General features: G+C 46.8%; 2 protein-coding genes across 2 annotated transcripts in view; both read left to right on the forward strand.

The window, feature by feature from the left end:
• The first annotated feature begins 4,407 nt into the window (after positions 1 to 4,407).
• On the forward strand, positions 4,408 to 11,209 carry CD2BP2 (CD2 cytoplasmic tail binding protein 2). Its single transcript, XM_056862997.1, has 6 exons — positions 4,408 to 4,506; positions 5,264 to 5,408; positions 5,841 to 5,998; positions 7,214 to 7,730; positions 8,150 to 8,277; positions 10,914 to 11,209. Exons 1-6 carry the CDS (start codon positions 4,432 to 4,434, stop codon positions 11,022 to 11,024), a joined length of 1,134 nt encoding a protein of 377 aa, XP_056718975.1. The 5' UTR covers positions 4,408 to 4,431; the 3' UTR covers positions 11,025 to 11,209.
• Positions 11,210 to 13,923: 2,714 nt separating this feature from the next.
• LOC130490400 (integrin alpha-X-like) overlaps positions 13,924 to 23,132 on the forward strand; it is a 30,775-nt gene continuing 21,566 nt past the window's right edge. The window contains exons 1-9 of the mRNA XM_056864227.1: positions 13,924 to 13,990; positions 16,058 to 16,181; positions 16,299 to 16,411; positions 18,215 to 18,279; positions 18,868 to 18,982; positions 19,614 to 19,741; positions 21,112 to 21,260; positions 21,358 to 21,511; positions 22,736 to 22,868. Of these exons, the coding sequence (XP_056720205.1) occupies positions 13,924 to 13,990; positions 16,058 to 16,181; positions 16,299 to 16,411; positions 18,215 to 18,279; positions 18,868 to 18,982; positions 19,614 to 19,741; positions 21,112 to 21,260; positions 21,358 to 21,511; positions 22,736 to 22,868 (1,048 nt within the window). The remainder of the gene's footprint in view (positions 13,991 to 16,057; positions 16,182 to 16,298; positions 16,412 to 18,214; positions 18,280 to 18,867; positions 18,983 to 19,613; positions 19,742 to 21,111; positions 21,261 to 21,357; positions 21,512 to 22,735; positions 22,869 to 23,132) is intronic.

The raw sequence follows: 23,132 nt of genomic DNA on the forward strand, positions 1-23,132 counted from the left end.
GGAAGACTGCATTGATCAGAGGAAGAAACTGCTGCAGAAATTGGAGGGGGGTGTTATTTTTAAAGGGGGCGTTGGATCAAGTTTATTTCTAAGTTGCTGTAATTCCCTATAAAGTGTCCATACATTGATATATCAGTAGACAGTAATTCTCCAGCATAATCAGAGGAAGAAACTGCTGCAGAAATTGGAGGGGAGTGTTATTTTTAAAGGGGCGTTGGATCAAGTTTATTTCTAAGTTGCTATAATTCCCTATAAAGTGTCCATATATTGATATATCAGTAGACAGTAATTCTCCAGGATAATCAGAGGAAGAAACTGCTGCAGAAATTGGAGGGGAGTGTTATTTTTAAAGGGGGGTTGGATCAAGTTTATTTCTAAGTTGCTATAATTCTCTATAAAGTGTCCATACATTGATATATCAGTAGACAGTAATTCTCCAGCATAACACATGCATCTCCATTGCACATCCAGAATGAGTGTTCCTGGACTACCAGATGGGCCTTACAGCTTCCTGACAGGCAGGTGCATGACCACTTGTTGGGTTTCAGGCTGCCACAATGGTGCAGCGTTTATTTATAAACTAGGGAGAAGGCTGAGGAGGTTTCAAGGCTGAGGCAACAGTTTTCAAACCGAGGGGCACCTGAGGAGGGAAATGCAAACTTCCAGGAAGGGCGAGGATCCTCACTGGGAGGCATAGATTTCTTCTGCCTTTGCCTCTTGAGGAAACACCCTAACTGATCCTCCGTGAAGGTGTTGAGGTGGCTACATTTGCATCTCTGCCTCATGCCAGTGCGATTTTTGGAAAGGGGGAAGCTAAGGAATAGATGCAATGATGTTCTAGTGATAGTTTCCTATGCTGGTTTTATGAAGGAATCAAAGAAATCCCTCTGTAACAAGAACCTGTGTTTTGTTTTGTTTTTGGCTCACTTTAAAGGCTGGCGGATTTGGCTGCATTGGCAAATGCACCTTCCCGGGAGTAGACCCAATGGGGATTTACTTCTGAGTAGAGTTGCGACCTTGTTGTGGCATCGGCTTTCGTGGGCACTGATCCCAGTAAGCATGAGTCTTTGCGGATTTTACTGTGACAGATTCACAGGGCTCCCCTTCTGAGCGTCGATTATAACCCCAGCCCACATATCCTCGCATGCAATTGCCCTCAAAACTGTGCATGCAAATTTGCACGCAGATCTGTGAAGAGGGTGGGTGGGAGACTACGCCAGTGGCGATCCAATTTTTATTAAGAGATAGGGGATTAATATAAGAGATGGATTGACTCAATAATATATAATTTATAATATTTATTATAATAATATATTAATATATAAAATATATGTAAAATATTAATATATAAGATTAATATATAATATATAAAAGGATTAATACATTAATTATATTAATATATAAAAGTCTCGAAAGACCGAAGAGCTCCTACACAATTGTATGAGCCAACTGATTATTATTTTTTAAATCCTCTTTTTTTAGCTGAGAAATTTTTTTTAACTTTTTTAATTGTTTTTTATAGTACAGTAGTTTCCATCATTCATTAAGATAATTATATAATATAAACAATATTTCTCTATTCTATATAACTAATTAGTTCATATATTTACGTTGACTTCCCCTCTCCCCTCCTCTATCTTTTTGATAACTTTATTGTCACCTTTGCATTTAGTTTCTAATTCAATACAATACTTCATGTATTAAATTACATTCCTTAAAACCTAAATCTTTGATCTTAATAATATTTCTACCTTAATCAGTTGAATTAGAGCAAAACATAACCTTCCACGCTTCCCAATTTAAGTGCATTTTGACAACATATTGTCCATGCCTCCCATTCTCTCACAAATTCTGCGTTCCCCTTTTGATTTACTAATGCCTAGCTGAGAAATTTCTTAATCCCTGGGGGAGAGGACAAAGCGACAGGGGCGCTGCGCCTTTAAGGCTTCGCCCGCCCTCCTTCCGGCTGTGCCCATCGGCGGCAATGAAGCGATCGGCTGCCAGGAGTAACGTCATTTCCGCCACTGGGTGAAACGGCCCTGTTCGGCTTCCGTCGCATCCGGTTCGAATGCTGTGGGCCCCCGGATGTTGATGCCTTCCCGGTGGCGTTTCGAGAGCCCCGGGGTAGCTGCAAGAGTGGCAGCTTAAGGATTTAGGTAGGGGCGGGGTCCGTTTTTACCGCTGGGGGCGAGGGGGGCTGTTTGCATATTCTAATTGATTTTCGCGCTTGACCTCTTGGGAGCTATGGGGGAGCCCATGAGGAGGGGAGAAAGTGGGGGTTTCTAGGATTTCCTTGAAGTTGCTGAGTTGTGCTCCCAGCCTACTTCCTGTCTTGGGTTCACCTATGAGAGAGGCTAAAGTCCTGGGGTGCTTTCTAGGAGGAGGAAACGGGTTTGGCAGCGATTGGTGGGTTTGCATGTATGTAAATGAGATGCATTTGCCTATGTAAATGCATCTCATTTGGTGTGCAAGACCTTTTGAGGCCCTTATGCAGGGGGAGGGAAGCTGGAAAGCGTGCCTGGGTTTCGATAAGGCTGAAGGAGGGAGAGGAGGTGACGCGGGGCTTCTAATTCTCTTCCCTAGCTGCTTTGTTTTGATAGGCCAGCCCTCCACCCCCGTAAATTCCTCCTGGGTTTTGCCCCACAAAAAAAGCCCCAAATAATGTGAAAGCCCTATAAGGAGAACAAAGAGAGGCAAATTTGCATAATTTCCAGCAAGAAATCTGGAGGGTTTTAGTTCAAAAAACGTAAAACAAAAAAATGGGAAAAGAATGTGCATGTTTCTTTTGGCTGTCTATGTCTTGGTGTGGCTATTTTGCTTTGAGGTTATGGAGAGGAGTGGAAGCCTGACGAGAAGGTGGGAAGAAGAGGAGGTTTTCCTTCACTAGAGAGGGAGTAGTACTTAGTCCCCACAGTAATTGTGGTTTTTCTTTCTAGCAACTGGTTACCCTTTCTCAGTTCTGTCTGAAGGCTTGTTTTAAAAGGATTCTATACCCTAATGTCAGAGGATAGAATCATAGAGTTGAAAAGTACAACACAGGCCATCTAGTTGAACCCCCTGCTCATAGAATCATAGAGTTGGAAGAGACCTCTGGGGTCATCTAGTCCAATCCCCTGCACAATGCAGGAAATTTACAACTGCCTCCCCCACACACACCCCAGTGACCCCTGCTCCATGCCCAGAAGATGGCAAAAAACCTCCAGGATCCCTGGCCAAACCAGCCTGGAGGAAAATTGCTTCCTGACTCCGAAGTGCGATCAGCATTTCCTTGGGCATGTAAGAAGATGTAACGAGTCAAGCGCTGACGCAACCCTTCCTGCCCCCCCTCTCATGATCACAGAATCAGTATTGCTGTCGGATGGCCATCTGGCCTCTGCTTAAAAACCTCCAAAGAAGGAGAGCCCCTCACCTCCTGAGGAAGCCTGTTCCACCGAGAAACCACTCTAACTGTCAGGAAGTTCTTCCTAATGTTTAGCCGAAAACTATTTTGATTTAATTTCAACCTGTTGCTTCTGATTTTACCTTCTAGGGCAACCGAAAACATCCTGCTCAATGCAGAATTAGCCTAAAGCCTGCCTTACAAGTGTTCATCCAACTGCTGCTTGAAGACTGCCAGGGAGGGGGAGATCCCCACCTCCCTAGGTAGCCATTTCCAATGCTGAAGAACTCTTACTGTAAAAAAATGACCCTAATGTCTAGCCAGTACCTTTTCACCCAGGAACAACTAGAACAAGGCAACCACTGGCTGTAGATGGTGCACAGTAATTAAACTTGATTGAAACATGTTTGGTTCCATCTTTGGTAGAAGGTGGGAGCCAGCATGGTGTAGTGGTTAAGAGCGGAGGTTTGGAGTGGTGGACTCTGATCTGGAGAACCGAGTTTGATTCCCCACTCTTCCACATGAGCGGCGGATGCTAATCTGGTGAACTGGATTTGTTTCCCCACTCCTACACATGAAGCCAGTTGGGTGATCTTGGGCTAGTCACAGCTCTCTCAGTCCCACCTACCTCACAGAGTAACTGTTGTGGTTAGCGAAAGGGAAGGTGATTGTAAGCCGGTTCGATTCTTCCTTAAGTGGTATAGAAAGTCAGCATATAAAAACCAACTCTTCTTCTAAGTAATCCGTAATCAGTGGAGTTGTGGTGGGGCTTCTGATATACAGGAAGGTTAAGTGGTGCCCATACAGCTCTCCTGTATACCAGCATGGGCTGTAAAGAAGGAGTCAGCAGCTATATGTTTACAAACTTTCCCTTGACATTTGCAGAGTGGAGATAAGGGCCGTATCATTTGCAGAGCCAGCCTTCTGCTGAAGCCTGACAGACAGCAAGAAGCCGTCACAACAGCTGGGTCCTGAACGTTGTGCATTCTGTAGATGAGTCTGTAGGCTGTTCTATCCACCCGTTAATTTGCATTGCTTCTCCCAGGGCCAGAATGTCCAAGCGCAAGGTGACCTTTGAGGATCAAGGCGATGAGGATGAAGAGGACGTGAGTTTGCCGAAGAAGAAGGTGAGAAATGAGTTTCAGAAATTGTGTGTGTGTAAGAGAGAGGACACCTCTTTCCTTCCTCCCTCACCCTGAACTTGGCCTGCAAGGAGACAAAGCTGGCATGGAACAATTGGTACCATTTTTGTTATACAAAAACTGGAAGATTATTTATTTTATTAATGTTCTTTATTTATGATATTTGGGTATATGCTTGAAGGAGTGCTTCCTCCTTACTGTCCAGCTTGCCAGTTAATATCCTCCTTACAGGAGTTGAGATCAGTGGTGACCAGAGATGGGGCTTTTTCAGTAGTGGCACCTCCCCTGGGGAATGCACTTCCTCGTGAGGCTTGCCTGACACCTCTCCTGCTCTCTTTTAGCAGTTAGGCTGAAACATTTCACTCAGGCTTTTAATGAAGGGGGTTTGATGCTTTTAAATTGGTTTTTACAGTCGTCTTCTAGCCGGAGGGCTGTTTTATAAGAATCATTTTAAGCTGTGGAATGTTTTATGCTGCGTTCATGCTCTGTCTGGGGTTCTAATGGCCTGTTATTATTTTTTTTTTAAATAATCTTGATGCTGTTTTATCATGTCTTACTTTGTAAGCCACCTCTGACAAGGTTTTCTGGAGAGGCAGCATATACTTTTTCTTTAACTAAAAAAGACTTTCAACAGGGATAATTGCTAGTTTAAAGAAGCCAGAAACTGCTGATGTTGACGGAAAGTGGTAGAGAGACTTCAGGCCCTAAATACAGAATTTCTACACCTGTGTTTCCCATGCAGCTGGTGGAACCTGCAGTCGGAGGGCCCGGCAGTCGCTTTAAGGGCAAGCATTCATTGGACAGCGACGAAGAGGATGACGATGATGAGGGTGATGATGAAGGGCGAGGCAGTAAATATGATATCCTTGCATCAGACGATGTGGAGGGTAAGTGTGGGACAGAGCTAGAATTGCAGGTTTTGGTGTCAGAATTCAGCAGTCGGATATCCTTTTTCTCTTATTTAAGCCATAAAGCAAGTTTCTAGCCCTTTATGGCTATAAAGATAAGAGTGGTGATTGGGATGCCAGCAGTGTGGATATGGTTGCTTGAGGGGGAAATTGGGTGATTTAAGGGCCATTATAATACTTCAAAAATAACTATGGGCAAAGCTTTTGCCAAATGTTGTCTCAGTAATTCTTGAAGAGTAGTTTATGGCACATTTTTTAATGTAAGGAGATGCCTGGGTGGGACATTTGCGGAGTGAAAGGATTCACGGTCATGCGTTCTTCCTAGTTCAGTGATTAAAAAGCTAAACTTGCAGAACTGTTGAATTAACAGGAGAGTGGTATGAAAAATTTTCTTCTCATTTACCCTTGCAGGTCAGGAATCTGCAACCATTGACTATGAAGATGGCATCCGGATCACCCCATTCAATTTGCAGGAGGAGATGGAAGAAGGCCATTTTGACTCAGAGGGCAACTACTTCTTGAAAAAGGAGGCCATGATTCGGGACAACTGGTTGGACAACATAGATTGGGTAAGACCTCCCATCTAGCCCGTGTGGAGGACTGTTGGAGCAAAGGATTTCTGTTACCCCAAGGCCCTTGAGATTTCCCAAGGTTACCACATAGAGAGGATGCTGTAAGTAAGGCTGTGCGGATTCTCTGATTGCGCTACGTAAGTGCAGGAATTTGCATTTGATGCAGGATGGCAGCATCTGGCGTTCGCATGATATCTTTGTGTGCATGCACCGCACAGATTGTGGGAAAAGATTCAGAGGGAGCCACCTCAGAGAAGTGTAGCTGTATCGATAGGTTGTGAGAGAACTGGGTCCAGACCTCAGCTGAATGGCTTCAGTCATGGGGAATAAGCCTCGTTTCCTTCCATAATTGATTTATTTAGGTGTTCTTTTTCCTGAACATGACCCGTGGGATTTGCGGCCCTCAAAATAAGATAAGTTGATAAGTCAGTAGTTTTTATAGGGTCTTTCTTCCCCTCTACCCCCGTGACATAGGAGTAATGATTCAAGCGCTACTCACTCAATGATTATCCACACAACCACACATAATGGCAGTGCACAAGGATGGATGAGATGGCAGTAGTAGCTAGGACAGGGATTTTATTGTGTACCTTTATAGTGACTGTCATCTTTCTGTGACCTTGGGCTAGTCACAGTTCTATTAAGAGCTCTCTCAGCCCCACCTACCTCACAGAGTGTCTGTTGTGGGGAGGGGAAAGGGAAGATGATTGTAAGCCGGTTTGAGTCTCCCTTAAGTGGTAGAGAAAGTCAGTGTTTAAAAACCAACTCTTCTTCTTTTCTGAGTTCTGGTAGCCCTTGTTTCTTAGGGTGCCCATTAGAGTTCTCAGTCCAGATCTGCATTCCGTAAGTTTTGAAAGGTATAGAAGAAGAGTTGGTTTTTATATGCTGACTTTCTCTACCACTTAAGGGAGACTCAGAGTGGCTTACAATCACCTTCCCTTCCCACAACAGACACCCTGTGAGGTAGTTGGGCTGAGAGAGCCCTAATAGAGCTGTAACTTGGCCAAGGTCACCCAGCTGGCTTCATGTGCCAGAGTGGGGGAAACAAACCCAGTTCACCAGATTAGTGTCCGCCGCTCATGTGGAGGAGCGGGGAATCGAACCCGGTGCTCCAGACTCCACCGCTCCAAACTACCACTCTTAACCACTACAACACACTATCACTCCCCCCCCCCCCTGCAAAAGCATTCTTCCCTCTCTTTTTCCCACCAGGTCAAGATAAAGGAACAGCCTCCCGGTCGGAAGAAGGCTCTGCAGGATTCTGCGGAGGATGACGAGGAAGAGGATGACGACGACGACCTCGGGGCTGGCCGGACGCCTTTGGACAAGAAGGCGCTTCTGGAAGGGATGGTGGATTTAGTGCAGCCTGGCGAGACGGTGGCCAGAGCCATCCAACGGCTCGGAGACAAGGGCGTGGCCAAGAGCGCCGGGCGCCAGCGGAGGCCCTGGAGCCGTCTGAAGGCAGAGGAGACGGAACCGGCAGAGGAAGGCAATCCCCAAAAGCCGGGGTCCCCTGAGCGGAAGGAGCAGCTGGAGCGCTTGTCAGGGCTGGCTGACCAGATGGTGGCGCGGGGGGTCTACGAAATCTACCAGGAGACCCGGGAGAAGCTGGCCTTGAGGCTCCGGGCATTGGATCATCCTTCTGCAGCACCTTCTGGGCCCGAACCCGAACTAGACATGTTTGCTGAGGATATTGATGAAGCGAAGCTGGGGGAGAAGACACCAGTGGGTGAGAGGACGGGGTGGAAGAGCTGAGGGCTTGCCTAGTTATGGGGAGGGAGAGAAATGGGGGAGCCGTAGAGCTGGAACACATGATCGGGAGAACCCTGTGGAGAAGCTCCTTGCTGAGCCTGTACCACTTTAGACTGCTGGCAAGGGGAGTCATGTGTCGGAACGCTTCTTGTGGCAACTAGAAAAGGAGCATGTTGGGGAGAAGGGTTTGAGTGTGGCATTCTTCCCGACACGCTGCATCTCTCTGCACAGAGAGTTTGCTGGGAAGCACTTGAACCTGCCATTTCCGCCACCATACACCCCCTTGTGTTCGAAGTAGTTCGGCCCAGCGATCGTGATTCTCCCTATGGTATGTTCCAGTTCTTTGTTGTTGGGTTTTTGCTGCAGTCGGCAACCTGACATGATAATGTTCTCCAGCAGCGGGGGGCAAGGAGCAGCAGCCGGGCGGTGACGACGACGACCTCACCGAGGTGATGTGGGAATATAAATGGGAGAACACAAACACATCTGAACTCTACGGCCCCTTTAGCAGTTCCCAGATGCAGGTAAGAGGCTAAAAGGGGCAGATAAACCGCGGCGAATTCTCTTCCTCTTTGTCTCTCCCCCTCTCTCATGTTCATGGTTCCAGGTGATTCCTCAATCTTCCTGTGTGTCCTTATGCTTTCTCTCCCCCCACCCCCAAGTCCATTGCCACTTTGCCAGTCTGTATAATTCTGGTGGCATATAATCTTCCCCTGGTGCTTTACCCCGCCGCAATCCATTAATTAGTTGGGTACAAACTTCCACAGAGACTGCCTCCCAATTGGGCAGGACCTCCTGTTCAATAGCCAAGGGCTCTAAGGCAACAGCTTGTGGTGAATTATAAAGAGCAGAGAAATTATTATACTATGATTCTCGGGTGATTTTGCCAGTCATCTTAAGAACATAAGAAAGGCCCTACTGGATCAGACCAAGGCGCATCAAGTCCAGCAGTCTGTTCACACAGTGGCCAACCAGTTGCCTCTAGAAAGCCACAAACAAGATGACTTCAGCAGCACCATTGTGCCTGTGTTCCACATCACCCAATATGACAGGCATGCTCCTCTGATACTAGAGAGAATAGGTATGCAGCATGACTTTTTCTTTCCCTTTTTGCACCACCACCACCCTTCAGTTGCTCATTTATTCCCACCTTGCTTGTTCCGTTTAATTTGGTGCCTTTATGTGCATTCAAGCCTTTCATCCTCTGTGTATGCTTTTTATCCGTGGGTTGTTGTTGGTAGTTTGATGCTCTCACTGCGCAGCTTCTGGGAATGATGCCTTCCATAGTGGCCTGCCGCAGGTGCGAAAGGCCAAGGAAGGTTGCTTGCCTTGCAGCGACCACTTGTCAGTCTGCACCAAATATTTTAGAATATGATCCATTGCCCCAGGAGTAACCGGGGTTTTTGGCAGTGAAGGATTTTGATGCAACTGTCTTCACCGGCTTCCCTAGAAGACTTGGGCCTTAGAATCATAGAATCGTAGAGTTGGAAGGGACCACCAGGGTCATCACAACTACTCCACACACACCCAGTGCCCAGAAGATGGCCAAGATGCCCTCCCTCTCATGATCTGCCCAAGGTCACAGAATCAGCATTGCTGACAGATGGCCATCTAGCCTCTGCTTAAAAACCTCCAGGGAAGGAGAGCTTACCACCTCCCGAGGAAGCCTTTTCCCCTAAGGAACCGATCTAACTGTTAGAAAATTCTTCCTAATGTCTAGATGGAAACTCTTCTGATTTAATTTTAACCCATTGGCTCTGGTCCGACGTTCTGGGGCAATAGAAAACAACTCGGCACCATCCTCAATATGACATCCCTTCATGTACTTGAAGGTGGTTATCATATTCCCTCTTAGTCTTCTCCTTTTTAGGCTAAACATCCCCAGCTCCTTCAGCCTTTCCTCATAGGACTTGGTCTCCAGACCCCTCACCATCTTGGTTGCCCTCCTCTGGACACGTTCCAGCTTATCTACATCTTCCTTAAATTGTGGTGCCCAAAACTGAACACAATAGGTGAGGACTAACCAAAGCAGAATAAAGCAATACCATCACTTCACGTGGTCTGGACGCTATACTTCTGTCATGCAGCCCAAGATCACGTTTGCCTTTTTAGCTACTGCATCACACTGCTGACTCATGTTCAGTGTTTGGTCTCCTACCTTGTGGAGCTTAGATGTGTTTTACACGGGGACAAGCTTGTGTAGTTTCTCTGTTGCAGCTGTTAATACTACTCAGTGGCAACAAGGCAGGTTTCCCCCATAGTTTCTTAAATCAGCATTATATCAATATACCATTATACCAGTATATATATCAAGCTGTCCGAATTAGCAGTTTTCAGTGAAACGTTTCTAGCCTCTTTCCTTGTGGAGATATGCCTTTTCCCCTTATATTATTCCGTCTTATTTTTATGGAAGCACCTTTCCTTGGACATTTGCAGGAATGCATTTTAGGAGTGCATTTTACAGAGCCCCGTGGCGCAGAGTGGTACGCTGCAGTACTGCAGTCCAAGCTCTGCTCACAACCTGAGTTCGATCCCAACGGAAGTCGGTTTCAGGTAGCCGGCTCAAGGTTGACTCAGCCTTCCATCCTTCCGAGTTCGATAAAATGAGTACTCAGCTTGCTGGGGGTAAAGTGTAGACAACTGGGGAAGGCGATGGCAAATCACCCCGTAAACATAGTCTGCCTAGTAAATGTCGTGATGTGATGTCACCCCATGGGTCAGCACAGGGGACTACCTTTACCTATAATGCTGGCCTGTATGTACTCTTGACATAATCGCAGAATTCATTAGTAGGAGAAGAATTTCGCTTCCTGGGAAACTCTGCTTTAATTTTTAAAGAAAAGAAAAAGCCAAGCTTCTAGCCCTTGAAAAACTGCTGATTTCAAATGATTGTTTGATTTTAATGTTCATTGTTTGATTAGTACCTGTGTATGTTGGCTATCTTTTATTGCCTTCAGCTTTTCACTTTGTGTGTGTGTGTGCATTTTTGGTTGGCACTCTTGGTTTACAAGCCAGGGATTTGCATCCTTGCAGTGGTTGTGTTAATCCCCGGCTTTGACACTTTTCAGATTCTCCCCCCCCCCCTCAAAATTCTCTTTATGATTTCTCCCCTCCCCACCATCATTTCCTTTCAACATTCTTCTCTTGTGCATCCCTCCAGGACTGGGTGTCCCAGGGCTATTTCCCCGATGGTGTCTACTGCCGGAAGGCAGATAATTCTGATGGCCAGTTCTACAATTCCAAACGCATTGATTTTGACCTCTACACGTGATTGGAATCCAAGTCCCGCCCCAAGGAGCGTGAGGGGTGTAACTCAGCACGGCAGCAGCCAGAAAGAACTTGCTGAACTTTAGGGGGTGGGGAACGGGGTGTGCGCGTGTGTGTGACGGTATGTTTCTGGAGGGGAAGGGGTTTGACTTCTCATCTGACTCTGGTTTTGTGAGAAATAAAAAACAACAACCTTAAATTGTGCTTGATTGATCATCCGCTTGCTGTTCCCAGGCTGCGATGTCGGACATTCAGTTGCCAGTTCTACTCTTCACCCTAGTACTTTGGACATAATCTTCTTTTGGCACACGGAGGAGAAAGCAAGAGGGAAGCGTGTGCACAATAAGTGGAGGGTGATTGCTTGCTTGGAGTTTGGGGTGGGAGGAGAGTATAGGTTTGTCTCCTCCCACAGACCCAGTGGCCTAGTGGCAGAATCAGTTGCTGAACGACAGCACAAGAAAGTGACTCTTAATTGTTCGACCATCTTCATTGTTAGGGGGAGAAATTTTAACTCCAGATTGAGGTGCATTTGCCGGTCCTTTTGTAGACTTTCTTTTGCACACAAGCAAAAAAAAGCGTATTGGGGGCTGTCCCCGCCCCCCCTTACGCAGGTACGGGCCTGTTCCTCCAATGCATATGAATGTGGGCCATGCCTCAAAAGAGTCCTTGTCACTATAAAATGCTACTCCCAGATGTAGGAAGCACCTGTGTAAGGGGTCCCAAGGCAAGTCCATCCTTGGCCAAAGCATTTGAAACCCTCTTCCCCCATCTCTTTCAAGGTAACGATCTGGTAGCCACTCACTGTCTGAGGTCAGCAGCATTTGAGAGCCTCCTTCAGGCTGTGTTGAGAGGTGGTTTTAAGCCTGGAACACGCACGTTATGCAGGTTGTGGAAAAAAGAAAAATGTTACTGGAAAACACGTAAGAGTTTGAAAAATATCAGAGGACAACAGGTGCTTATACCCTTCACCGAAGAACGGTACACTCCTGGGATGGTCGTCCTCTTCCACCGAGCGTGCAGCTTTGGGAGGGAAGCACGTGGAGCGGTGAAAGAGGTAGGGGACACCCGCCTAGCCAGCCAGATCAGCCGAATCAACCCTGGCGACCAATGGGGTGACAGATGTCGCAGCCAGATCAACCTCATACAGAAAAGACATTGAAATATAAAATGAACACATGCCTTATACTGAATCAGATTGTTGGTCCAGTATTGTCTACTCCGACTGGCGGAAGCTCTCCACGGTCTCGGGGTTAGGTCTTCCACGTCGCCTACTGCCTGGTCATTTTAGCTGGGGATTGAACCTGGGACCTTCTGCATGCCAAGCAGACGCTGTGCCACTTCAGGGGACTGATGGATGGGGATTTCTCAAGATAAGAAAAGCAGGGGGCCATGCAGAAATCCACTCCATTCCCTAAACCTGCTTTTAGTACAATCTTTCACAAAAGATCATAACAAAGCAGGTTTGGGAAACGGGAGAAGAGCTGAAGAAAACCCAGAGGGTGGATGACCACAAAACAATTTGTGGAAGCCCCTTTGAAGACACTGCAGTGTGGAGGGGAACAAGGAGTGGCAGCTCTGTGTGGGAAGAACCACCATCTCACGCTGGACTGAGGAACAGAATCTCCACGTCCTGCTGCTAAAGTTAGTACTTCCTCTAGAAGTGGAAACTGAGGCTTGGGAAAAAAGCTTCTACGCCCAAAATCTTGTTGGTGTCTAAGGTGCTACTGGACTCGAATCTAGCAGCAGCAGAGGAGCTGAACCTGTTCCTAGTCCATATGATTTCAAGGTTGGATCCAGCACTTGATTAATACTAACGTTTGCCTGCGTTTTGAGGGACCTGTTTTATCTCAAATTTGAAAACGTGGGCAAAACGCCGGGAAACGGAGGGGGAGAGCGAGGCGACCTCTGGCGGCCAGAAGCGGCATGCATAACCCAATGACCCGAAGTCGTCGGAGGGGTGACGGCGAGTGGAACAGCCACGCAGAAAAGACCTGAGAATGTAATGACGGGTTTGTAGGATCAGTCCAAAATGCAATCTGTTCCAGTCTTCTGTCTGTGAGAGTGAACAGGCAGATGCCTCTGGGAAGCTTGTAAGCAAGTCATGCAGATGAGGGGCCATTCATTGTCTCTCCCCCCTCCCTAGTCTTTGGTATTCAGAGGCATACTGTCGCTGAGCATGGAGGTTCCGTTTAGCTTTTGTGGCCAGCCACCATTGACAAACCTTTCCTCAATTTGGTGTAGTGGTTAAGAGCTGTGGTTTGGAGCAGTGGAGACTGATCTGGAGAACCGGGTTTGAGCGGTGGAGGCTAATCTGGTGAACTGGATTTGTTTCCCCATTCCTCCACATGAAGCCAGCTGGGTGACCTTGGGCTAGTCACACTCAGTCCCTCACAGGGTGTCTGTTGTGGGGAGGGGAAGGTGATTGTAAGCTGGTTTGATTCTACCTTAAGTGGTAGAGAAAGTCGGCATATAAAAACCAACTCTTCTTCTTCTGCATAGCAAGGGAAATGTTTCCAGCATAAACTTACAATGATGAGTGAGACTTTACTGGTAGACTTCTGCTTTTTGCCCACACCAGCGAATGTCGAGGTGGGTGGATAAAAACCCTTCGCCGTTAACAAAAGTCCTGATACCTCTGCACATAGTTTTTGCAAACCCATCTATGCGTCAGGACAGCTACCTACACCTTTGGCCAGTCCTGTTAGCGTAACGTCGTCTAGCACTGCATGTTGGGTGTGTTTCATTTGAGGATGCACATGACCAAATAAAGCAGAACATTGGAAGGGGGGGCGAAAGAATACAGGAGGAGAACGGCGGGAGTGTGGCAATCATAGGAAATGACTTGTAGAGGCGCCGAGTCCTGCAACCGACAGCAGACATCCCTAGAGAGCTGAAGCAAGCGCATGGAGCCCACCACCGAAATGAAGCTGATTCTCAAAGCTGCTGCATTCCTGCTCTACAGCGCCTGGTGTAAGTAAAATTCTACTTGGGCTTTTTGGGGGGAGGGCAGTAGAAGAGTTGCCAACTGCTCAGGTGGGGAGGAATTGCTCCGCTCCTCTGCTTAATACCATAGCTGAGATTGCAGAAATCAGCAAGGGAAGCTTTTGAACAGCTTAAGAGAGAACCAACCCAAGCTAGTTTTGAGCATGCGTGAGCAGGGGTGGGCTTTAAAAAGTATTGCCTGTAGTCGAGAACAAGGGGGAGCTAACTCTGCCGTGGGTGACCTGGATCTGAGCTAACAAGAGGAAGGTGGCAGTATTTTGGAGGGTCAGAAAAGGATGGGGAAAAGACATGGAGGAAGGAGCTTTGCAGAGGTACCCGGCCCATTGAGGGAGGGTTTGTGTTCGTTTTGACGTCAGACCTTTAATACTTTTGTGTGGCGGCTCGTGACTTAAATGCTTTCCAAATAAATCTTTTAACCCACTCCTGTGATCACAGCCCTTGGCATGAATTCTGCCAGAGATCCTGACCACAGCTCTATGTTGGTGAGGTGCATGGGCTTCAGAGTTCACTGGGATCCCCTAAGGCTGCTGTCGCCAACTCTGGGTTGGGAGATTCCTGGAGATTTGGGGATGGAGCCTGGGGAAGGACCTCAGCAGGGTATAATGCCGTAACAGTACACCCTGCCAAAGCAGCCATTTTCTCCAGGGCAACTGATCTCCATAGTCTGGAGATCAGTTGTAATACCCGGAGATCTCTAGGCCCCACCAACCCCCACAAATCCACCAATGACTCCCCTAGCCTGGGGTATAACACTGGCCCGGCTTTGGTGCTCTCAGATTCCTGGAGCCAAGGAGCCCAGTACCTAAGACAAAGACTGTAGATCCATAAGGAGTGTACATTTTTTGGGGTCTTTAAACCTGGGTGTCACTTCAAGGGGAAAGGTGTTTATTTCCCAAAAGGATGTGAGTTTCCCAAACTGATGTAAATTTCTGGGGTGAATCATGAAGAGCCACGGAGTCATGGTCTCTGCTCAGCATGTGTCGGGGTTCCTACAAAACGCTTAAGGAAGTGAAAGTTCACCTCCGAGGAATAAACTCGTTGCCCTCTTTGTTGGTTTGTACTCATGCATTTTTTGAAGACACACATAATACGGCAAGGAAAATAACCCCGAAAAAAACCCTTGGACTTAAAAGCATTGCCCTGGAGAAACCTGGTCATGCCAGATTCCACGGTGGGGGCCATCACCTGGCTCTGCTAGGGGATGGAGAAGGAGATGGTTGAGTGGTGGGAAGATGCCATGAAGTTAGGGTTGTCAGCTCTGGGTTGGGAAATACCTGGAGATCTTGGGGGTGGAGCCTGAGGAGGGCAGGGTTTGGGGAGGGACTTGAATGCCATAGAGTTCAATTGCCAAATGGGCCATTTTCTCCAGGGGAGCTGATCTCTGTCGGCTGGAGATCAGTTGTAATAGCGGGAGGTTGGCAACCCTACACGAAGTGTCTCAACTTACTGCTTCTGGGGGAAAGTAAAGGGGTGTGGCTGGTTTCCTCTCAGGCAGAAGCGTGGGTCAAAAGTAAGCCCACAGGCAAAGAAAAATATAAAGGAAAACAAAACAACAACCTCATCTGATTCTGCAACCCTAATCCAGTAGAGCTAGCCACAATCTGATCCATAACAACACTTCACACGTCTTATCTATCTATTTATTTATTTATTTATTATATTTCCCTCCCCAGCCAAGGCCAGGCTCAGGGTGGGGTAGGGTTGCCAACCTCCAGGTACTAGCTGGAGATCTCCTGCTATTACAACTGATCTCCAGCTAATAGAGATCAGTTCACCTGGAGAAAATGGTCGATTTGGCAATTTGAGGAGGGTGGGGTTTGGGAAGGGAGGGACTTCAATGCCATAGAGTCCAATTGCCAAAGCGGCCATTTTGTCCAGGTAAACTGATCTCTATTAGCTGGAGTTCAGTTGTAATAGCAGGAGATCTCCAGCTAGTACCTGGAGGTTGGCAACCCTAAACCTCAGTGCTGTGAATTTTCCATCACAACATTATTCTCCCATTATTCATGCCTCTTCCTTCATCTAACCCCTCAGTTCTAGGTTTCCCACTTTCTTCGGCCTTCAGCATTGATGCGGGTACACAGGTGATTTTTGGAGGTGATGCCGCTGCCCAGTTTGGCTATCGTGTCGCCCAGATAAGAGCAAACGGCACGCCCTGGTGAGAACCAAATGAGTACGGTGGCATTCCCTTTCTCTTTTCCTTTTCTCTTTTCCTTTTCTCTTGCTTATGACTATTAGCTAAAACAAAAAACACTCCCTCGTTTTTCTCCCACAGGTTAATAGTGAGTGCCCCCCTGTCGCGCAACCAGACGGAGACACTTTTCCGCTGCTCCTATGAGACGGAGCAATGCCAGCCTTTGCAAGTACCTCCGTTGCAAGGAGAAAACAGTATGTTTGATAATTTTACCCCAGAACTCATGGTTGGGGGGGGGCATGCCTTTATTACAACTTATTCCAGTTCAACTGTCGTGGTTGCCCTAAAGAATCCTGGGAATAACAATTTCATGACAGTAATAAGAATTTTCTGTTAGAATTCCTGTCCAGTCTTTCTCTCAGATGTTTCCAGCGTTACCTGGGAGGAGGGAACATTCTAGGGTTGCCAACCTCCAGGTAGTGATTACAAATTAACCAGCAGAGTTGCCAAACAAAAACAGGTATGGTAAATATGCTCTATTGTTAGTTACTCACATATAACATAATAAAGTTAGACATCTTGTTACAGATTACAAATTTTAAATTACAAGAGTGCAGCGTAATGAATCTCCTAAGGATAGGAGAATAGAATTGGAGACATTTATATGCAATGCATTTTTTTCTCCACCATGAGGAGATCAAGAACAAGTTGATCCCATCACATTCTTCCGTCACCAGGACAATGTTGAAAATACAGTACTTGCTGTAATTGACAAGTCCTTTCAGTGCGGTTCTTCTATGCTGTTTTCTACCCCGTTGATGATAGAGGTCTCTGGGTGTAGGTGAAAATCACCACAGGGGTCCGGTTATCATCCTGTTTCGACCCCAAGTAAGTCTTCCTCAGGGGACCAATACTGACTGTTCATTGATAAGCTCGTGTATTGGTCAAGGATTTTGCCAATGCCACCACTGTTGTTAGATGTTGCAATTAAGGTTTGCAACCTCCAGGTGGTGGCTGGAGATCTCCTGGGATTACAGCTGATGGCCAGGTGACAGAGTTTCTCCAGTTCACCTGGAGAAAATGGGCGCTTTGGAAGCTGGACTCTATGCCATTATACCCCACTGAAGTCCCTCTACTCTCTTAAACCCCACCCTCCTCAGGCTCCACCCCCCCCAAATCTCCAGGTATTTCCCAACCTGGAGCTGGCAACCCTAGTTGCAATAGCCAGGCTCTCTATATGTTACAAGGCTATCGTCACAGGATCAGTTCTTGGGCTATAAAGGAAACAAGGAAAAGATGGACTAACGTTTAGAAATTATGGATTCTGGGCAATTCAGCAGGAGTGTTTGTGCATGTCTTCAGTTCATGTAATGATGGTAAGGCAAGAAGATTCGCCTATGGAACTCTGCATTCACAGAGCTTCTTGTTTAAACTGAGCGACTATTGGTACAAGCCAGTTAAGGACACCTTCCCAGTTTAAACTGGTGGTGAGTGCAAAGTCCTATGGGACCATTCTTCTGCTTCAGCCAGCATCGTTTTAAAGTATTCCAGAAAAAAAGAGAGATTATCAAGAGGAGATGAGAACGTTGTGAGTTATTTGTGAGCAACTGTATATTTCCACAGAAAACGTTCTACAGTGTATGTCGCTTTATGTGCTGCATGCAAACCTTTGAGATAAATGTGTGATGTGGGAACAAATTCTCTGATGAATCCTTGGGAGCCAGCGTGGTGTAGTGGTTAAGAGCAGTGGTTTGGAGCGGTGGAGTCTGATCTGGGGAACCGGATTTGATTCCCCACTCCTCCACAGGAGCGGCGGAGGCTAATCTGGTGAACTGGATTTGTTTCCCCACTCCTCCACACGAAGCCAGCTGGGTGACCTTGGGCTAGTCACAGCTCTCTCAGCACCACCTAGCTCACAGGGTGTCTGTTGTGGGGAGGGGAAAAGAAGGTGATCGTAAGCTGGTTTGAGTCTCCCTTAAGTGGTAGAGAAAGTTGGCATATAAAAACCAACTCTTCTTCTTCTGTCTCTCTTTCATGCGCCATCCATCCTTTTCTAGTCACCTCTGAAATATCCCTGGGCCTCTCGCTGGCTGTTGACGAGGCATCCGATTCTAAACTAACAGTAAGTAAGTCAAGATTGGCATTGCCTGTAAAACAGACAGCACAGCTTCATTGGGTACAGGCTGTAGCTAGGGTTGCCAACCTCCAGGTGGTAGCTGGAGATCTCCTGCTATTACAACTGATCTCCAGATGACAGAGATCCGTTCACCTGGAGAAAATGGCCGCTTTGGAAGAAAAGGACTCTATGGCATTATACCTAGGGTTGCCAGCAGCGGGTTGGGAAATATCTAGAGGTTTTGGGGGTGGAGCCTGAGGAGGGTGAGGTTTGGAGAGGGGAGGGACTTCAATGCCATAGAGTCCAATTGCCAGAGCGGTAATAGCGGGAAATTTGCAGCTGCTATAATTAGGGTTATCTGGAGGATGGCAACCCTAATTATACCCCACTTGAAATCCCTCCCCTCCTTGAAGTCCCTGCCCTCCTCAGGCTGCACCCCAAAATCTCCAGGTATTTTCCAAGGGGGAGCTGGTGGCAACCATAGCCCTAGCTGAGTTTGCAGGGAGCCCTGAGCCTGTAGCTCAGAAAAGGAGGAGGAGTTGAAGCTTGGGTGACCCCAGGCTTCAGGGTTGTTGATTCCCTTTTTCGTTACAGGCCTGTGGTCCAACTTGGAAGCGACAGTGTGGGAAAAACCATTACCTGAATGGCATTTGCTATATCCTGAACAATGTTGACCAAAACCCGAAAGAGATTCGTCCAGCTTTCCAAGGTCAGGGTTGGAGAGCACCTTTGTATACCTCCTCCTTCTAGTATGATTGTCTAATAATTGAAGGAACAGAGGTTGGCAACCCTATCCAAAGGATTTACAACCTGAGAGTCCATCCCCCTCCATGATAGTTCTGGTTTTCCTGCATCAAGAGAAAGAAATTACTATCTAGCCATCAGTCAAAGGATGCAGGCCCTTAACCTCAAGCTTAGAAATTTAAGAGATAAAATGTACAGGGGTGGGGGAGAGGAGAGGCAGAGATGCCTCTGATAATGTTAGAATTTATGTCTGACTGGAGACAAGCTCAGTGGTAGAGCATCTGCTTGGTCCCATGTTCAATTCCCGGCATCTCCAGTTAAAAGGATCAGGTAGTAGATGATGCAAAAGACCCGGAGACCCTGGAGAGCTGCTGCCAGTCTGAGTAGACAATACCTACTTTGATGGAACAAGGGCTTGATTCAGTATAAGGCAGCTTCATGCGTGTCCCCGTGTAACTACTGCTTTAGCACTAAAATATTATATAGGGGAATAAAGAACAACATTGTTATATTGTTGGGCTCCAGGATTTTAGAGAGTGGGGTTGGGGAGTATTTGTTATGTGTCCTCTTACACCTCATGCCTCTTGTTTACCCAGAATGCGTCTTTGGTGTGGATGCTGCGATCTTATTTGATGACTCCCACAGCATTAGTCACCCTGATTTCACCATCATGCTGGAATTCATCCTGAAGCTTATAGCTTCTGTGGCTGGGCCAAATGTCCAGGTGAGAAAAGTTGGAATGGGACTGTGGAGGTATTGCATGGAGTTGATGGAGTAACTGGCTGGAAAGTGGTGAGTGAGTTGGGAAGTGGGAAGGAGGGCAGTATGTATTGGTTTCTATCATAAAGCAGACTACTTATTGGATCAGTTTTAAAATCTGTGCGCAGGATGCAATAGGCAATTGCCTAGGGCACCAGAGGTGTATGGGTAGGGTTGCCAGGCCCCTTTTCGCCACCGGCAGGAGGTTTGGGGGGCAGAGCCTGAGGTTTGAGAGGGAAGGGATTTAAATGCCATAGAGTCCAATGGCCAAAGCGGCCATTTTCTCCAGGTGAACTGATCTCTATCAGCTGGAGATCAGTTATAATAGCGGGAGATCTCCAGCTAGTACCTGGAGGTTGGCAACCCTGTGTATGGGCCAGTTGTAGAGTTGCTGACTCTAGGTTAAGAAATTCTCGGGGATTTGGGGGTGGAGCCTGGGGAGTAGCAGGAGCTCAGCCAAGATGTGATGCCATAGAGTCCACCCTCCAAAGTTGCCATTTTCCCAGGGGAATAGATTTCTGTAGTCTGGAGATCATGTTGTAATTCTGGGAGAACTATAGGCCTGGCCTGGAGGTTGGCAACTGTAATTGCTGCCCTTCCAGCCTCCTTCCCACAACAGAGGGGGAGCAGGGCAGGAAGACGCTTCTCCACCATAGCCTAGGGCACCCAAAATGCTTGTGCTGGCCCTGACCTAGGGTTGCCAGCTCTGGATTGGGAATTACCTGGAGATTTTGGTTGTGGAGCCTGAGGAGGATGGGGTTTGGAGAGGGGAGGAACTTCAATGCCATAGTGTCCAATGGCCAAAGTGGCAATTTTCTCCAGGGAAACTGATCTCTGTCACCTGGAGATCAGTTGTAATAGCAGGAGACCTCCAGCCACCACCTATTTCCTGCTGATTAGCTAAAGTGGGTTTACACAAAGTAATATTTTAACAAACAACGCCAGCTTTGAACTCTGGGGGTTACCGCACTTTATATTCCCAGCAATGTATTAAGAGTTTGAAAATGTTGTAAAAAATATCGCTTTAAAAGGGTTTTTGGATACCACGGCTTATAAATGGTTGGAAGACGTCTTCACAGCTAAAGGGGCCAAACAAAGTGCGAACAGTATTTTTTATAACATTTTCAAACTCTTAATACATCGCTGGGAATACAAGTGCAGTAACCCCCTCTGTCTGAAAGAAATCCAAGAGATGGAATTATTTTCAAAGAAATCAGTAAGGTTCCAGTGTTCTCTGTTCCGTAGGACATTGACCTTACAAAAGTGAATTTGGTTACATTACATAGAAGCTAGGTCATTTCTGATCAGCATTTCTTCCCTTCCCCGTCTCCCCAGTTTGCTGTTGTCCAGTTCTCTACTGAAGTCAGCACTGTGGTTAGTTTTGCTTCTTATGCCCAGCTTGGAGGCCAGGTGGAGGACATGATCCGCCGTGCCACGCACAGGCAAGGAAATACCTACACCCCCTCTGCCATTCTCCATGTAGTGTGAGTATTAGGGAGAAAACTGTGGGGTCGGGCCTCTCTTCCCCCTCACCCACCACCCTTCCTTCAGACCCAATCCAATTGCTGCCCATCTCTACAGGAACGAGGTCTTCACACGTGAGGGTGGTATGCAGAAACACTCCAAGAAATTGCTGATCATCCTGACAGATGGGGTGTCCAACGATAAAAGCGTCACATTTGATGCAGCCATAGAGGCCACAAATAAAAAAGGAATCATCCGCTATGCCATTGCGGTATGTTGAAAAGGGGAAAAGGTGTATTTGGAGATGGTGGCTTGGATCCTAAGTGAGAGTAGATATGCTCACAGAAGGTGTAGTAAAATGGATAGTAAAGAGTTAACTGGAACCTGATTATGGGCTGAGGGAAAACTCCATGCCCTGGGCTGTTCTCTTTTCTTGTGTTCAGATCTTTGTTAGTCTGATTTGTAATTGCAATAAAGGAAGTTGTGTTATATTCTGCAATTCATTTAAATACATAGATTTACTTCATTATCACAGTGAAATCACAAAGGCCATTTATGCATGGTCAATTTTGATGCTCGCTCACAGCTTTTTTAAAATGCGACTTGAGGGGATTCTTCGCAGCGGGAGGGGAAGCAGAGCAAACACAAAAAGTCGTATTATAGGGGCTCTTAAGTAATGCAAGTAAGGAGCCCCGTGGCGCAGAGTGGTAATGCTGCAGTACTGCAGTCAAAAGCTGCTCACGGCCTGAATTCGATCCCAACGGAAGTTGGTTTCAGGTAGCCGGCTCAAGGTTGACTCAGCCTTCCATCCTTCCGAGGTCAGTAAAATGAGTACCCAGCTTGCTGGGGTTAAAGGGAAGGTGCCTGGGGAAGGCACTGGCAAACCACCCCGTAAACAAAGTCTGCCTCGTAAACGTCGGGATGTGACGTCACCCCATGGGTCAGGAATGACCCGGTGCTTGCACAGGGGACCTTTACCTTTTAAGAAATGCAAAGCAGGAATGTGCCGGCTTCGCAGTCACTTCTGGAAAGACAGTTCAGCATGAAAAATTCAAAAAAATATGCAAGGCAGTTCAGCCTGGAACTCGCTACTAATTGCCATGCATAAATGGCCAAAGGAAGGGAACTTCTCAGACTCTTTTCTCTCCAGTGCAGTCTGCCATGGCACACCAAATCCTTTTCTTGGTGGTCAGCTTTTGCTCCACGTCATGAGCTGTAAGTGCTCAATGTAGTTATCCCCTCAGGCTGTGAAAAGGTTAATTAAAAAACACAAGCTGTCTTTCTCAGGCCATTGTTGTTTTCACACGAAGAAACTCCTGATGAAGGGTCTGCGGGAAAAGTCCAGCCCCAAATCTGCTGCCTAAGGGGAAATTAACAACATTAGGAAGTAGGAAAATGGAAGATTCTAGAAGGGCATGGGTGGTTCCAAAAGGAGCAGTGGGGTTTCCCCACACACACTTGGGAGAAAACCAGATCTCTGTTCCTTGTGTTTCAGGTTGGTAACAAGCAAGTTGAAAATGAGCTGCGCAACATCGCTTCCTCCCCTGAAAATGTCTTCCCCGTGGACAGTTTTAGGGCACTTGATACTCTTCAGAACCAGCTGAAGGAGAAGATCTTTGCCATTGAAGGTTTGAAATAGCTCTAAAATATTTTCCTAGTGACTGCCCTTGGCATCTTTTCAAATATTAAAAAAATAATAATCAAGATGCATTCTTTAACAGTACATTCATGCTAACTTTAAGCCACCACAGGTTATGTGAGCCTCATAAAAAGGATTGTAAAGCCTGAACTGACCCTAGAAGCTAAAATGACTAAACTGAGGCTGTTGTATTTTGGTCACGTCATGAGAAGACAAGAGTCACTAGAAAAGACAGTCATGCTAGGAAAAGTTG

Source organism: Euleptes europaea, chromosome 18, assembly GCF_029931775.1.
Source record: "Euleptes europaea isolate rEulEur1 chromosome 18, rEulEur1.hap1, whole genome shotgun sequence".
Taxonomy (NCBI): domain Eukaryota; kingdom Metazoa; phylum Chordata; class Lepidosauria; order Squamata; family Sphaerodactylidae; genus Euleptes; species Euleptes europaea.

Excerpts from the sequence above, each read along its gene's own strand:
- CD2BP2 (XM_056862997.1), top strand. The coding sequence starts at position 4,432 with ATGTCCAAGCGCAAGGTGACCTTTGAGGATCAAGGCGATGAGGATGAA. Across the intron at positions 4,507-5,263 it reads TGAGTTTGCCGAAGAAGAAG|CTGGTGGAACCTGCAGTCGG; the intron begins GTGAGAAATGAG and ends TTTCCCATGCAG. Across the intron at positions 5,409-5,840 it reads TGCATCAGACGATGTGGAGG|GTCAGGAATCTGCAACCATT; the intron begins GTAAGTGTGGGA and ends TTACCCTTGCAG.